The 18,145-nt window shown below is 39.3% G+C and overlaps 1 protein-coding gene across 1 annotated transcript in view; it reads right to left on the bottom strand.

Annotated features, from left to right (window-relative positions):
- Window positions 1–18,145, bottom strand: part of ESYT1 (extended synaptotagmin 1) — a 169,797-nt gene that overhangs the window by 47,279 nt on the left and 104,373 nt on the right. Inside the window, exons 14-18 of the mRNA XM_082246504.1 lie at window positions 16,121–16,213; window positions 7,625–7,696; window positions 4,800–4,886; window positions 4,566–4,715; window positions 2,977–3,114 (exon numbers count right to left, since the gene is read on the bottom strand). Coding sequence (XP_082102630.1) covers window positions 2,977–3,114; window positions 4,566–4,715; window positions 4,800–4,886; window positions 7,625–7,696; window positions 16,121–16,213 — 540 coding nt within the window. The remainder of the gene's footprint in view (window positions 1–2,976; window positions 3,115–4,565; window positions 4,716–4,799; window positions 4,887–7,624; window positions 7,697–16,120; window positions 16,214–18,145) is intronic.

Genomic DNA, 18,145 nt, shown 5'->3' with positions numbered 1-18,145 from the left:
TGGTTCCATAACCAAGAATGCTTGTTTTGAGCATATTTATGCAATATACACGAGAATAGGTTACTGTCAGACATTTTTTCTGAAATTTGTCAGCTGTGTCTGTATTTATCTGTGGCTGCCCACAGACATGAGACCATTGCCCAGTCTTGCAGCTGTTCTCTTATGTCTGTAAATACCTGAACTCTCATTTAGCAGTACACTGGGGTGACGTGATGTGGCCGCTGCAGCTTACGCATGTATTTGCTGTCTCATTTAGCGGTTCTTAAAAAAAGTACTAATCTAGTAACTGATAACATACAGTCTGTGAAAAGCTCTTGAGACCTGATATCTAATAGATTGTTTTGTTTCTTGTCAGAGCCCTTTGCATTCCAGTCTGCAATAAGTATTCTAAACTTAGATCCTGGATGTTTATCTTTCTTTTTGTTTCATCACTACACAAGAACTACCAAATGTTATCTTAACCACACAGAGCATCTGGAGAAGGTCAAATGGTCTATCAGCAGCTGAATGCTCTGGACATGGATCACTTCAGATCAGCTATTTAACTTTTTTTTTTTCTATTGGGCTTTGCTCATTTTAGCAGAAATAGATCCTTTTTATTCATCCTGTGTATGAAGCACAAGCTAGCTACAAAATAGATAGCTGGTACTAATAAAGCCTGTTAAGACAGGTTAATTTGGTTGGTAAGCAAACTGGTTAGCAAATTGAACTGGGAATTTTTATTTTTGTTTGACTAATGAAGGAAAGCCGATGATTTAAAGCACGGGTCTTCAACTTTGACCCTCCAGTTGTTCAAGAACTACAATTCCCATCATGCAGAGTCATGTGTGTGAATATCAGTTTTCTCCAATGCCTCATGGGATGTGTAGTTCTGCAACAGCTGGAGGGCCGTAGTTTGAGGATCCCTGATTTAAAGTGTAACTAAAGGAAAAACATTTTTTTTTTGTTTTGGATAGAGAGGGATTAGAGCAGCTGTCAGTTTTTATTGCAATCTATACCCCGTTTGGGAGATTCAACTTCTCTGTTTGTTCTGTTTATCGTAATTGAAAGTGAAAATAAAACCAGAGGGTGAGAGATCACATGACTGCATTGATGCTTAACGAAAAACCATCCAGCATCCAAAACGACTCCCATGCTAACTTCCTCAAGATCTGGGAACCGTGGCTGCCATATGCCATCTCAACTCTCCCCCCCCCCCAGCCAGCCTAGGTTGCTTATGACGGGCGACCTTGTTGATACAGAGCCCTTATTCCCTCCCCCCCCCCCCCGGCTTCTAACCTCTTGACCCCCCTTCCCCCTTAAGGCCCGTACGCACGTACCGATCGATCGTCAGCAAACGATCGGCCGTCTTTTGTCCCTGGGCTGTCGGTGTCTGTTGAAAAGTGCAAAGACAGCACAAGAATTTTGTCCGCCGACTACAGCCGACTGCAGAAGTGATGTCATGTAATGGTTAACTTTCCCTGTGTTTTTTCTTTTCTGAGCATGCCCAGTCTTGCAAATCTGCGGTCTGTCGTCCGAATTATGTACTGACTGGCGAACAATCGGCCGCTCTGGTGTCGGCATACAAAAATTTTAATGCTTGCAAGACAGACTCTTGTCGGCAGAATGTGCGCTGACGGCTGTTGGAGGCACCATACTAACAAGCGTACAATCGGCAGATCTTTCGTCCACCGACGTTTGTATGCCGACGATCGGTACGTGTGTAAGGGCCTTAAGTCTACTCTGGCTTTTCTTTACTTCTTCATCTGCCGGGTGCACAACCTCTTTTTCCTTTAGGCCACCCCCTACCCATTTACCCCTTTGGATTCTACTTGGTCCTTCCTTCCTTGAACCTATATAGGACGTATACTATTCCACCATATAAATATTGCACAGCCCAGGGGATGGCCCAAAACCTCCCTAGGACCCTCTGGCCTTAAGGCCTCTGGACCATGCCTATATGTTGCTGATATACCTCCTCTTAGGAGGGTTTTTTTTTTCTTTTGTTATTTTTGACATATATCTTCTTTGCCTTTTTTTGCAAACTAACCTCTGCTACAATTGTTAAAGCTAGCCCCTTTTGCACGTTATCTTCTTGTAATAACCCAAAAAAAAACTATTGAAACAAAGTTAAAGTAATAGAAAATCCACAATTTTTAGCTGACACCAGAACAGTAATAGAGGTGAAATCTTCCAATGGGGACACTAGTTCTGATGACCCTGGTGACAACCAAGGATTCCCTTACTTTGGAGAGATTTCCTTTCACTTCCTGTTTTGGCTATGGGACAGGAAGTAAAGGGAAATGTCCGCAATGGTACACAGACTGCTAAAAAAAAAAAAAAAACAACAACAACAGGGGTTATTACCCCCTCTTACTAAAAATTCTTCTTCCTAAAATTAAAAAAAAATAAAAAAATCACCTTTAGTTTCACTTGAGCATTGGAGACCACAGGCAGGCAGATATCATTCGACCTCCCTCAAACACCTGTATCAGACTTACCTTGGACAGGCCAGACAGATAAACATTTGGTGCTTAAAAATTATGCTGGCCATACATGGTTATAAAATAGTTTGAAAAGGTGTTCGATGCGCTCAATCGTTTGACTTTCAAAATGTTAGTGGGCTCATTTCAATTATTGAAATGCAAATTTTTATGGCAAAAAAACCAACCAACATGTTGGATTTTTTGCGCCAAAAAGAACGACATTCGAAATTTCGATTAGTAGTGGAATTGATTGAAAATAGTTCGAACAAATCTACAACACGTGTTAAAATGTAACCTCAAATCATGTAAGTGATCGAATAAAAGTCTACCATTTATGTTATTGATCGATAATATGTTGATAATCGGAGGACATCTATTGATACAATGATGGCGTTATTGCTTGCACATTCAACAGATCTTTAGAAATCTGACTGTTTTCCAAACGATTTCCTAACTATGTATGGCGAACTTCAGATGGATATTTAGCCATAGCAAACAGATGTTGACTTACCTCTGTAGCAAAATTCTCAGGAAGAGAGGTTTTGCTGGGTCGGGGGGGACGGTCAACACTGGATCCAGAAGATGCTTCCTCCAGGTCTGCGGTATCAGTTTTTGCAATCACAGAAATATTTGGATCCAAATACAAAATCTAACAATTAAAAAATATATAAACATCTTTATGCTATGGATAATGAGATTGTCTCTGCACATGGTCAGATTGCTATAGGTCAGGTCATACATGTAGGTTTTCTCAAACATACATGTACAATGTATGACCTGCTACTTGCTTTTTATATTGCAGACATTTTTATTGTAAAAACAGTACTGTATTAGGCAAAAGATAATATAATATACATGTAAACGCTACCTCTAGGGCCCTGTAAGTTTGAAACATAGCCTTCAATTTTATCTTATAAATTAGAGCTACATGAAGACATTGCTCATGTGGTGTAAGGGTTCTTTCACACGGTCCGCATTCCATTAAGGACCGTGCTCTGCTCAGCGGGGATCGAACTGCCGATCCCCGCTGAGCCGGCGGATGACAGCTCTGTCTCCGCACTGTGTGCGGAGAGGGAGGTGTCAGAGCCCCGCTGCTCTCTATGAGGAATCGGATGAGAGCGGACCGTCTGTCCGCTCTCATCCGATCCTATCCAATCCCCAGGACGGATGGAAAATAGGGTTTCCATCCGTCCGGATTTCACGGACAGGATCGGATGCGGATGGCAGCAGGTGTCAGCGGACATGTCTCCACTGACATCCGCTGCTCCATAGGGCTGAATGGGGCATCAGATCCGCCTAAAAAACTGACAGGCGGATCTGATCGGAACGCCCGTGTGATAGAGCCCTTATGCTCACTTGGAAAATTATTTTTGACAACAAAGGAATCATTTTGTTTCATACAGAGAAATATTTCATCCAAAAAACTTAAGTAGTGTTAATGTGATAGGTGGATGTGAGTAACTTTTTTACACTGACACTTTCAAATATAAGGATGCTTGATATATAAAGACAGTAAGGAGCCTACATTGGATGTGCTTGGTGAATCATTTTCCAGCATTATAAACAGGTAAGCAATAGGGCTTACCAGATCAACAGGTTAACCACAATATGGCACAGGGTGGACTGCTTTAAATCAGCAATGCCTGGATGAAAAACTGAAGATTTCAATCAGTAGACATATTCGGTAACCAATTTAAGATTTAGGCTGGTTTCCCCGCATCCAATTCGCATGACATGCGAGTGTGGCCGACTCTAAATGGAGCTGGTTCACACAGGTCCGGAGGGCCGCGGAGCAGATTGCAAAAGGGTTTGGTTCGTGTTTGGGTCTATTTCAGGTGCGAATTCAGGCATGAATTCGGACCGGACTTGCAGCCAAACTGGCTAACAGACACGCACCAGACCCCTGGCACAAGCCCACAGCCGCACATATGTGAACCCGGCCTCAGGTTTAAATTTTCACTGCAGTTGGAATATCAATACTCTACACAACAAGCTTTGTTTTATTATATACTCTGTCACGACAATGGGGGATAAATAGAATATTACTGACAATCAAACAAAGGGATTCTGATTTTTTCATTAGTTGTAGATTAACATTACCCTCATGACAAGCTTCATATAGATCCTGCTCTTCAGTCCAGAGTTGTCCAACTGGAACCACTGGTCTAATGTCAATCGGTCAGCAGAAAGGATTCGGTTCAGTGGAACTGACAAAATGCCTAAGGTTTGCTGACGATCATCATCCTTTACCTGGGGAAAGAACACTTGTCTTACTGTATGTACCACCATTAAATCTGGAAGGAAGATTATCTGATCATTAATCTGCTAACTAACCTGTATGTCTAGGTCCAGTAAGTTAGGATTACGTAGAAAGAAACGGAATGGTTGCTCCCACACAGGGCAGTTGGTATTGTACACAGGCTGTAAAAAAAACACACCTTTAATGTGTGCCAATCACACAGGTAGTACAGTGAGAGAGAGAGAGAATAGAGAGAGGAGAGAAGAGAGAGAAGAGGACAGAAAGAAACAAATAAAGAATGGATCAGAGTAAACTCCGTCACAGTGCTTTAGAGTTAGGTCAGATAATAACTAGTTTTTATCCTTAAAAATGCATAGACACAAATAGGTTGATTTACTAAAGGCAAACAGATTGTTCACTTTGCAGGGAAATTTCACTTGACAAAGGAATTTTTCACTGAGTTTAGTGAATGAGGTGAAGCCCTGCTGACATCCATCATCCAATCGTGCTTTAACAAAAATGCAGTTTTTATATTTCTCTTGCACTTCGCAAAGGAATTTTCCCCAGAGTATAGTGAAATTTCACATTGGCAAGAACAACAATTGGGTATTCCAGCCAAAGTGAAATTTCACCACATTCATCAAGCTCTGGGGAAAGTTCCCTTTCAAGTCCAACTTCCCCTTACAAAGTGAAGAGTCTATAGTAAAACAGTGATAGTAAATCAACCCCCAAAGATATAATCCAGCTATTAACCTCTTCAACTCTTACACCTCTACACCCACTATAGATCAGAGCAATTACATTTCTGATTTGGGCCTGTTTCTTTGGAAAAAACTTTGTAATTACCTAAAGTGATTGTAAAGTCTCGTTTTTAAAAAAAAAAAAAAACAAACAATTATGCTCTGTGCAGTTGATTTTGCACAAAGCAGCCCTGATCCTCCTCTTCTCGGGTCCCTCTTTGGGGCTCCTAGCCCCTACCTCCTGTCGAATGCCCCCACAGCAAGAAGCTTGCTATGGGGGCACCCAAGCCGAGCTGCAGCTCCATGTGCCAATCAGACAAGGAGCTGTCGTTTGGCCCCGCCCCTCTCTCTCTCCTGATTGAATAACTGACTTTGATTGACAACCGCAGGAGTCAATGGCACCGCGGCTGTGTCTCAGCCAATCAGAAGGGAGAGTGCTGGACAGAGTAGGGGCCCAGGCAAGAATTAAGGGAAGCTGGGGAGGCTGCTATACCAGAAAGTTTTTTTATCCTAATGCATAGGATGCATTAAGATAAAAAAACCTTCTGACTTTACAACTCCTTTAAAGGTAACAAAGTAATACATGCAGTATATCATTTTTAAAACACAAAAGTTTTCATTTCCTGATATTAACTTGCAAAAAATTATTTTGTTTTTTTTTTTTTGCAATCTGTAGCCAAAAACATAATAAAACTGAAAAACTTTTTTCTAATTTGATCAGTGTTAAAAAAAAAAAAAAATACTGCTACAGTCGATAAAAATGTATACAAAATGTTGTTCTATAATTTGCCCTGTGTAAAATGACAGTACAGTTATGATTCGGATACAAAGCAGTGCAAAGATAAACTGAAATAAAGGTTTGTTTATTAAAATTTGTAAAAAATCATTGTCCAAAACAAATAAAAATGTAAAAAGTTTGTACATAAAAAAATTAAAATACATTTTACTTGAAAAAGGACTCTATTTAACCCCTAATTTAGTTTAGCAGTCTAGACTAACTCTTCCTTCCCCTTCTCTATTTAAATAATGTTTTACTGCCATTTTTGTCTATTTCTATTTTATAACTCATTAATATTTAAACTTTTTTTACTTTAACGTATTTATCATAAGCAGACAAAAACTCATCCCCTTGATCTGCAGATAAAATTAAACATATTAAATTCAAAAGTAACAATGTTACATTGTGTTTCTCTGAACAGTGTTGATAAAGTTGTCACACAGTTCCTTTTTGACAGCAGCAGCTTCTACAGCTGTTCCTGCCTTTAATTTTGGGTGCTGGGATTGCCTGCAAGTGTGAGGGGGGGAATGGTACTGGAGAAGAAGGACTGGGATACTACACATACCTTGTTTACTTTAATTAAACTTTTTTGTTTAGCATGCCCAGTGTCCTCAAGTGACTAACAACATGTTACGAAAGTCCTTACGTTAAAGGAAATGCACATTGGTTTTATACATATTTTAGTCCTCTATTTATTATAGTCAGTACTGAAAAAAAATTATATATATTTTTTAGATAAATATTATATTGCATGTTAACCACTTAAGCCCCGGAAGATTTTACCCCCTTCCTGACCAGGCCCTATTTTGCGATTAGGCACTGCGTGAATTTAACGGACAATTGCGCGGTCGTGTGACGCTGTACCTAAACAAATGTGACGTCCTTTTTTTCCCCACAAACAGAGCTTTCTTTTGGCGGTATTTGATCACCTGTGCGATTTTTTGATCATGCGCTATAAACAAAAAAAGCAATTTTGAAAAAATATATTTTTCACATTTTCTTATATGAAATTCCCCCCCCCCCCAAAAATTTAAAAATCCGCGCGCGCGCGCCCCCTATTGGCTCACAGGCGAGTGACGTACCCATACGTCACTTTGCCTGCACGGGGCCAACCGCCGCAGTATATGTACTTGCGGCGGTCGGCAAGCGGTTAAAGTTTTGCAGTCTTCTGTCCCACCAACAGATAAAGCTATAGTTTCCTTTTCACATTTTGATTTCAGCACTCAGGTGAGGTGGTGGAAACCGGTTTCAGGAACTCCAATGAGTCACCACAGCAATGACTCATCCTCTATTAGATTGCCAATTTTAGCTTTAAGAATGCACACAATAAAATCTCCAAGGAATGAAAAAGAATAAATAAGAAACTAAACAAACTTTACATCCCGCTCTGTCCATCACTCACCCTGCTCTCCTGGGTCACATCTTGTATGGAAATCTGCACCACAGGGTTTGGTTGCTTTAATGACTTCTTAAGCTGAAGATAAAAATAAAATAATTATAAAAAGTTACATTGTGCTGTCTTAGCAAATGTACAGTGGAATATGAGCGGGGAAATGACTGCAGTCAGTACAGGAATGAACGCTTGACAAAATAAAATAAAAAATCATTCAAGCTGGGTTAAAAACGGAAATATTATATAGAATGGGTAAAATAATTATTTGATCCCCTGCAGATTTTGTAAGTTTGCCCACTTACAAAAAAAATATGAATGGTCTATCATTTTCTATCATAGGTGTATTTTAAATTATAGAGAGAGAATCAACCAAAAATCCAGAAAAAAAAAAAAAAAACATGATACAAATGTTATAAATTGAGTTGCAGTTCAGTGAGTAAAATAATTATTTGATCCCCAAGCAAAATATGACTTCGTACTTGGTGGAGAAACCCTTGTTGACAAGCACAGGGTAAGACGTTTCTTGTAGTTGGTTACCAGGTTTGCATACATCCCAGGAGGGCTTTGATCCACTCTCTTTACAGATTCTCACAAAATCCTTAAGGTTTCTTAGTTGTCGCTTGCCAACTCGAAGTTTCAGCTCCCTCAAAAAATTTTTCTATAGGATTAAGGTCTGGATACTGGCTAGGCCACTCCATGACCTTAATGTGCTTCTTCTTGGGCTACTCCTTTGTTGCCTTGGTGGTATGTTTGGAGTCATTGTCATGCTGGAAGACCCATCCACGACCCATCTTCAGTGTTCAGGCTGAGGGAAGAAGGTTTTCATCCAAGATTTTACAATATGTAGCCCCATCCATTGGCCCCTCAATGTGGCAAAGCCGGGCTGTACCTTTAGCAGAGTGACAGCCCCAAAGTATAATGTTTGCACCTCTGTGCTTGACTGTAGGGATGGTTTTCTTAGGGTCAAAGTCCGCATTTTTCTTCTTCCAGTGAGTAAAGTTAATGCCAAAGAGCTCAATTTTGGTCTCATCTGACCACAGCACTTTCTACCAATCCTTCTCTGCATAATTTAGATGTTCACTGGCAAACTTCAGACGGACCTATACATGTGCCTTCATGAGCAGAGTGGTTTTTGCAGGCGCTGCAGGATTACAATCCATGGTGGCAAATTTGTGCTACCAATGATTTGTTTGGGGACTGTGGTACTAACTGTCTTGAGATCATTCACAAGCTCCCCCTGTGTAGTTCTGGGCTGATCCCTCACTTTTCTCATGATCATTCTTACCCCATGAGGTGAAATCTAGTATGGAGCTCAAGACCAAGGGTGATTGGTTATTTTGGTTTTCTTCCATTTGTGAATAATTGTCCAACAGTTTTCTCCTCACCAAGCTTTTTGCTGATGGTCTTGTAGCCCATTCCAGCTTTGTGCAGGTCTACGATCTTGTGCCTGACATCTTTTGGCAGCTCTTTGGTCTTGCCCATGATCGTGAGGTTTGAATGTAAGAAAGAGATTCTGTGGATAGGTGCCTTCTATCTATACACATAAGGAGTTGTCGTTAGGAGCACCTTCTTAAATTGACAGGACTAATCTGTGTACCACATGAGCACATACTGTAGCCAGTCTGCGGGGAACCAGAATTAATGTTGGTTGGTAGGGGGTCAAATACTTATTTTACTCACTGAACTGCAACTCCATTTATATTGTGTGTTTTTTACTGGATTTTTGGTTGATATTCTGTATTTAAATGATATTCTATCATTTAAATACACCTATGATAAAAAGTTATAGAACCTTAATTTCATTTTAAGTGGGCAAACCTACAAAATCTGCAGGGGATCAAATAATTTTTCCCCACTGTATACACATACATATAAAATATACTATGGGGGTTATTCACTAAAACTAGAGCATGCAACATTTGGTGCAGTTCTGCATAGAAACCAATCAGATTCCAGGTTTTACAGTCAAAGCTTAAGTGAATAAGCTAAAGTTGGAAGCTGATTGGCTACCAATCACAGCTACATTGGATTCTAAGTGCACTAGTTTTAATGAACCTACCCCTGTATGTTGTGTTTGGCAAGCAGATCTCTCTCTCTCTCATCTTGAGTAGTTATTTTTGGCATATGACCATCTCGAAGCTGCCTTCAGACTATAGATAGCCACATCAATATATTAAGGGTTGTTAATAATTGTTCCAAGAGCTACAAATGGTTGAATTCAAACATTGACTGTGAAGAATTAGATTGTTGGAATACTCTAGTCATTCATTACAAGCTTCTATTACTGTAAAGTCAAAGGAATTCATTATTTCACACAAGCATTTTCCAGCATACTGGAAAATCTGAGAGCAGAAGATAATTTACCTTCTGGTAAAGTGGGCTAGGCAGCAGTTGGTTCTGGCGGTGCTATTGAGGACTGAGAGGTGCCTCATCACCCTGCTATTATAAGCAAGCAATCTGCTTAGTAATGCCTAGCCCAAGTCTGGCCATACATGGTTAGATAATTACAAGCAATGCTTTTGAGCATCGTACGCAGAGATGTATAGTAACCAAGTAGAACTACTTCACTACTGTACTTAAGTACCCAAAGGCGGTATCTGTACTTTCCTAGAGTAGAATTTTTTTCTCCTACTTCCACTTTTATTTCACTACATTTTTTCAATGATTTCAATACTTCTACTCTGATATTTTTTTTTTGTGCTGCTTAGTTACTCGTTACAATTATAAAAATTACCACTGGCAGAACAGTAGATGGCAGGTTTCATGAAGCTCAAAACATGTGTATTATCAGCGCATACGAAAATAAATGCTACTGTATGTATAAATCTGATGTTCAAACTTTTGACTTCTTTCATTAATAAGTACATAACGCAGTACTTGTACTTTTACTTTCAGTACTTGAGTAGCAATTTTTTTTTCAAAACTACTGGTACTTTTACTTTCAGTACTTGAGTAGCAAAATTTTTAAAAAACTTAAGTACAAAAAATGTTGAATACTTTAGTACTTCTACTCAAGTCACTTTTTGATCAAGCACTTCCACTTCTACTCAAGTCACTTTTTGATCGAGCACTTCCACTTCTACTCAAGTCACTTTTTGATCGAGCACTTGCTCAAGTATGGGTTTCGAGTACTTTATACAACTCTGATCGTACGTGATTTTTGGGTTACTTCTGCACTGTTAATGGGAGAAAGCAAGCCCTAGAGCAGTTGAAGGTGCTTGTCAGTGATAACCTCCATAACATTGTCAAGATTTTGTCTATTCTTACCAATGACACCACAAAGTTAGTAATTCAGTCCTGTTATCCCCCCCCCCCTCCCCCTCCTGGACTGTTGCTACTTCCCCCTCCTACCTTTACACAAGCTATCACCTATTAAAGTAAAACTAAAAGCAAAACTTTTTACGTTTTGGATAGTGTAGGGTAGGATAGGGTGTAGAGGGATTAGAACACCTGTCAGATTCTTTTGCTGTGTGTGCCCCCATTATTGAGATTCCCTCTCTCTATTTTTTTATGTTTAACATTCTCACCGAAAAGGGAAATTAAAAGAAAATCACTAATTTTGGAGTTGTCCCTGGAAGGCCATGGGAGCAGAAATGAAAAGAATTCCCACAGGGGACACAGATAGCAATAAAAAAATGGACAAGGATTATAACCATCCGTTACTCGATCCCAAAAAAAAAAAAAGTTTTACCCATAATTCTACATTTAGTCCATCGTGAATCATCCCCCTATCTGCCATTCCCTCCACTGAATTTCGATTTCCCAACAAATAAAAATCGAAATACTAAGAACAATATACAAAGACATCCACAACTCTGCCCCAAGCTATATCACCAACCTCATCTCAAGATATCACCCAAATCGTCATCTCCGCTCCTCCAAAAACGTCCTACTCTATCACCCCCTCATCACCCCCCAGAGCCTCTCACTTCCTCTGGAACTCCCTACCGCAATCTTTCTAGCTATCTCCTACTCTGCACATTAAGGTGATCCCTGAAAAGAATCTCTTCATGCAAGCCTATCCTGCCTCTACCTAATTACTGTACTTTTATTTCCTACATAAGCTCAGTCCTCACAGATATTACCTTTTGTATCACTTGTCCCTTCCATTTAGATTGTAAGTTCTGACAAACCGGGCCCTCCTAACCCTCTTGTATCAATTTGTGTTGTGACTGTACTATCTCCGTTATTTTGTAAAACACTGTACAAACTATTGGCATTATATAAACCCTGTATTATATTATAATAATACATAAATCTTGTTGGAGAAAAGTGAAGGATTCAAAGTACAATGCGTGCACCACTATTGGCTTGGGGCGAAGCTCACAGCTGTAAAATGTGGCATATTGAAACTGCACAAATAACCCTTCAATTTCCAAGTAGATTTTTATTCTGCTTTTCTTTGTATTTAAGAATATAAAGCCTATGACTCCAAACATGCTGGGAGTAAGCTGGAGCGCAGCACAAATCTACTGGAACAAGTAAATTCAGACACAGCCAGGACACAAAGATTAAACATTGTTAATATTTGTTCCACATGGCTACAATACTCATGTTTAACATAATGTACATTTTCCATAATCAGCCATGACTAATAAACTTGCACTTTCTAAAAAAGGAATCCTTTAAAGTTTATGATTGTTTTAATTGCCATTCCACACATACTACTTAAGGCATGTCCACTTTAAATTGGATTATTCAGTTTGAATAGACTGGAACAGGGTCTGCTCCCTCACCCAAGTTAATGTAAACCTAATCACTAAAATATCACAAAAGCTGTAAAGTTATTTCTAGTTAATTTCAATATTTCAAAATTTGCGGCTTTCACTCAAATGAATGGTGATCCTGCAACAAATTTTCTTTTTAGGCATTTCCTGTTATATTGCAACACATTTACGTCCCTGTCTGGCAGCTGTGTTCCTGCATTGACATTCTATCAAATGGGCTTCCAATGAAGACTTCAAATGGTTGTTTGAAAAGACACATTAGGCAGGCATTGGTCTATGGTTTTTTACAATCAGCAAAACCCAACTCAAGTAATGCAATGCAACTGTCACTGGTGTGCAAGCATGCAGACAGTAAAGCTGGCCATAAATGGTTTGAATCTCGGTCTGTTCAGCAGGGACCGGCCAAGATTTGATCCATCTATGGGCAGGCTGATTATACCCAAGTTGATCCATCGATTGATTTGGGCACAACCAGCGTGTTAGATTTCTAGCACGTGATTATTGCCAGCAGCTATAGTCTGTAGCAATAATCACTGTGTTCTGCATTGACACCGTCACAGGAGAACTCCCACCAGGAGAACACAATAGCTCTGTGGGAGGGATTCCCCCCTCTGACCCAGGGTTGCAGGAAAGAAAACTGCATTATCTATGGCCTGCCTAATGTGGGGTACACACTAGTAGAAAATCTGCCGAAAATTCCCATCCGAGGTAAAATCGTACAATTTTCGGCTAGTGTGTACACAACTTTCAGCAGCCGATGCCGACATTTTCAATGAAAAAAAACGGAGGGACAAAAACCAAAATTTTTATCGTCCGTCCCCAGACGACCATTATTAGTTTAATGTGTATGCAGTACGTCAGCGAAAAATTGCATACGAAAGACCGCGCATGATCTGAAGTTGCTGACGACCCGGGAGTCTAGGAACAAATGTCCCAAAAAATAAATAAATAAATAGGACGAGAAATTTCGTGAACATTTATGCACTGTCAACTAAAACGGTTATGAACGCTGAGCAAGAGAGAGAAAAGTCGGAGGATATTTAGTCCGATTTCCGTTAAGTGTGTACGGGCCTTTAGTGTCTGCAAAAAGGTTGTAGATCAGCATCGCTGAGTTGATAAAGAGGAAAAACGAATGTTGTATTTAAAAAAGGTTAATTGCCTATAACTATAGCCTTGCCTTGGTCTGCTTTAGTAAACTAATATTCAGTTATAGCTACTTTAAATACTGTAATTGGGACATTGTCAATTAAATGCACGTGAAACGTAGATTATTAAAGTAGATGTAGATCAAGATCTAATAGAAGTACTGTAAAAAAGTTGTGGGCAGCTCATACACAACCTGTGGAATGTCAAGAATAGAAATTTTATGTATAGAAAAGATTTAGATGTGGCTCGGATGGCTCACTGTAGTGAACAGTGAAAAACAAATAAAATGCTGTGCTACCCGTAAAGTAAGCTGCTTGCACAAAACAACTGACAAAAAAGTTTACCAAAATGTAAACAATATAAAAAGTGCAGCGCTAATTGTAAAACAATATATATGTGTAATCATATCTAATAAAGTGAAAATCTGACATAATTATCAGTCCCAAATAAGAATAAAATGAAAATCCAACATAATTATCAGTCCCAAGTGAAAATGGTGAAGAAATAATAGTCCAAAGTGCAATAAGTGATCACAGTGCAAGCCAGATCCCAACACCAACAGGGAATGATATATGCGCTCACCAGAGAAATTGGACCCAAAATACCGTATATAGTACATGGGTCCAACGGGCTCATATGGTGTATGATGGGTCGTCCAGACTGATGTTATACCCTCAAATGCTCCAATGTGGACTTGTAGCGAATATGCACACAGGAAGGCTCCAATTCAAGCGATGTTTAAGGAATGAACCAAAAAAGGAGCAAATATAGTGTAATACCGCTAAAAATGTTATCAATTAAAATAAAGCAAGTACACTTACAGATATCCCAAGAATATGCACAAATCAAGAATACATAGGCTAGGCTGTCAGTGGCGTGGTCTTGACGTGTTTCAACAAAAAATGCCTTTTTCAAAAGAAATTGCCAGCCTAGAGAGTATACATACCCTGTATTTATAATCTAAATTTAATTAGAATTCGTATCCCACCTGGCAGAGGCTGCCCAGTAAAGCCAATGCCGAGCCAAAATGGCGTCGGCGTGCGGTTCAAGCCTCCATTCCGTTAGAGCCAAATGACGCAACGTCACTTCCGGGAAAAACCGGAAGTGACGAAAGAGCCGCGTCATTCGCGGAATTTAGCCGTGATATGGACTCATAACATTATATTATTATTTTAACATTATATTATTTTAATATTTTACAGTTAGCATGTTATGAGTTTAATGTATTCATTACAACATCTGCTAAGGTTAATTCTTAGTACTGTTGCTATGTGAACACCTCTGCAGTTATATGTAGGCTTCATATTAACATATAGTAACTCCTTGTATTAAACCCTGGATTGTTGTCCCGCTGTTAAAATGGCTTTTCCAGCTTCGGTGATGCCTCCTTACTATATCCGTATCGCGGCTAATTTCCGTGAATGACGCGGCTCTTTCGTCACTTCCGGTTCATCCCGGAAGTGACGTTGCGTCATTTAGCTCTAACCGAAGTGAGGCTTAAACCGCACGCCGACACCATTTTGGCTCGGCATGGCGTTACTGGGCAGCCTCTGACAGGTGGGATACGAATTCTAATACAATTTAGATTATAAATACAGAGTATGTATACTCTCTAGGCTGGCAATATCTTTTGAAAAAGGCATTTTTGTTGAAACGCGTCAAGACCACGCCGCTGACAGTCTAGCCCATGTGTTCTTGGTTTGTGCATATTCCTGGGATGTCTGTAAGTTTACTTGCTTTATTTTAATTCATAAAAATTTTAGCGGTATTACACTATATTTGCTCCTTTTTTGCTTCATTTCTTAAACATCGGTTGAATTGGAGCCTTCCTGTGTGTATATTCGCTACAAGTCCACATTGGAGCATCTGAGGGTATAACATCAGTCTGGACGACCCACCATACACCATATGAGTCGGTTTGACCCATGTACTATACGATATTTTGGGTCCAATTTCTCTGGTGAGCGCATATATCATTCCATGTTGGTGTTGGGATCTGGCGTGCACTGTGATCACTCATTGCACTTTGGACTATTTTTTCTTCATCCTTTTCACTTGGGACTGATGATTATGTTGGATTTTCATTTTATTCTTATTTGGGACTGATAATTATGACAGATTTTCACTTTATTATATATGATTACACATATAATGTATAATGTTTTACAATTATGACTGTAGTGAACACTGCCCACGGCATGAATCAAGCAAGACAGATGACACAAAAACCATAACTGGTAGATACATTTTGGGTTTCTTTTGTCGTTCATCTTAAAGTTTGATAAAAATATTTCTGAATGCTATCAAATTTGTTATAACCACTCTGTAGTAGCTTTAGAACAGACAGTGGGTGATTTATAGACACTCAAACAAAACACTAGAGAAAATGATAAACTGTCAGCAAAAATAACCAAGCTTCCTGAATTCCCAGAGAATGAAAGATGAAACATGATATATTATTCTTTTGCTCCAACTTCCTTAAATCAAACCCTAGAAGACATTGGCCATTTATGAAAATAGACACAGTAAAATAATATCTTGTAAAACTGACAGACAGAAGAAGTAAAATGTACTAAATAATGTATTTCTCTCATCAGTGGACTTTGCCTAGATACTGTACATAGGTACTTACAGGTAGGTCATCTGCCCGATCCAAGTAGACAATAAGAATAGCAGAAGAAGGTTCATTTGTCTTTGAAGATATTGTTTTGTTCAAATTTATCATCTGAAAAAGTAAATAATAAAGGTAATAAGGTCAGGGCTGCATTTGGTGACAATATAGAATATTTAAAAATGTGCTTTTAATTGTCCTAGCACTAATGAGCCCAGTGAAAACATTGGCTAGCACACCTGCCCATTTGCTTTGTATATAAACTGGAATTATTCCCTCAAAACATTTAAGCTAATTCACTAAAGGAGTTAAAAACCTTCATTAACCACTTGCCAGGCAAATTCTGACACTTCTCTCCTACATGTAAAAATCATCATTTTATTGCTAGAAAATTGCTCAGAACCCCCAAACATTATGTATGTTTTTTTAGCAGAGACCCTAGGGAATAAAATGGTGGTCATTGCAACTTTTTATGTCACACATAATTTGCGCAGCAATTTTTTAAACTAGTTTTTTTTTTTGATGGTACCTTGAGTAAACAGATACCCAACATGTCACGCTTAAAAATTGCGCACACTCGGTACTTGAAAATCTCCATAGGCTACGCTTTAAACATTTTTTTACAGATTAACATTTAAGAGTTACAGAGGAGGTTCTGGGCTAGAATTATTCCTCACACTCTAACGTTCACAGCGATACCTCAAATGTGCGGTTTGAACGCCGTTTATTTATGCGGGAGTGACGTACGTATGTGTTCACTTCTGCGTGGGAGCACGAGGGGACGGGGGGCACTCTACGGGTTTTTTTTTTTTTTTTATTGTTTATTTTACTTATAATTTTTATATTTTGACAATTTCACTTTACATTTTTTTTTATCACTTTTATTCCTATTACCAGGTATGTAAACATCCCTTGTAAGTCCCCGTTCACACTGGGGCGACCTGTCAGGCGACCTGGTCGCCTGACAGGTCGCCATAGGTCGCTCGCCATAGAGAAGCTATGCACCCGTTCTAATAGGAGCGACACAAGTCGCTCTGACTTAGAAAAAGGGTCCGGAGCTTCTTTGGGGCGACCCGGAGCGACCTGCATAGACTTCAATGTTATGTAGTCCGTGCCGGCCGCTCAGTCGCCCCGGCAAGTCGGATCGCCCCAGTGTGAACGGGGCCTAATAGGAATAGGACATGACAGGTCCTCTTTACAGAGAGATCTGGGAGCTACAAGCTCCCAGATCTCTCCACTAGGCGCCTCTAAGTGTATAACTTTATTTCCAAGACACAGCAATGATAATAAGCTGCTCACAAGATGATGGTGGATATGGGCTCAGCAATAGATTAGAAAGATCTCCTGCAGTTGAAAAGTCCCCTCCCTCCACCTGTAAAAACAAATCAAGCAGCTGAACAACCGCTATGATTGTTTTTACGGTGCAGGGAATCGCCGGCTGAAAAAGAAAATATCTGAATGATGCCTGTAGCTGCATATTATAGATATTATATATTATCATATTAGATATTATATATTATTATATTATATTAGATCATTATATAGATTTTTTTTTCATCTCCAATGAAGGTCCACGACATCATTGGGCGGAAAGTGGTTGAAAAATTGTGTGAATATTTTATTTATAATCCAATTCTGATGAAAGCATCTGCACATGCGTGGGTATTCAAAGTGAATAGACATTTGTTTCTCAAAGTGAAGATTCTCAATTCTTAAATGCTTTTGTTGTTTTAGCAAAGTATTAGTGGAGCTATTTTCCCTGTGTTGTTTGATTGCCTTCTCAAATAATGATGGGTTCACAAGTTGTGGGGGCAACTTGTAGTGTCATGGCTATGTATTCATTTACCTAGCTTGTCCCTATTTGCTAAAGGGAGAGGTAATTTGTTGTTCTGGGTCACACACAATCCAAAGCATGCCTGGCCATTTCCTCTGTGTTACACAATAAAAGTGGGAGTGCTAATGTGATCATACACATCTCTTTTCTTCATTGCTCTGCCAGCTTGTGCCAGCCTCAGATCTAATTAATCTGTAGATTTCACCTGGAAT

Source organism: Pelophylax lessonae (assembly GCF_965119305.1).
Source record: "Pelophylax lessonae genome assembly, chromosome: 2".
Taxonomy (NCBI): domain Eukaryota; kingdom Metazoa; phylum Chordata; class Amphibia; order Anura; family Ranidae; genus Pelophylax; species Pelophylax lessonae.
Note: the sequence above shows the minus strand (reverse complement) of the source record. Positions and strands in the feature narration are given on the sequence as shown.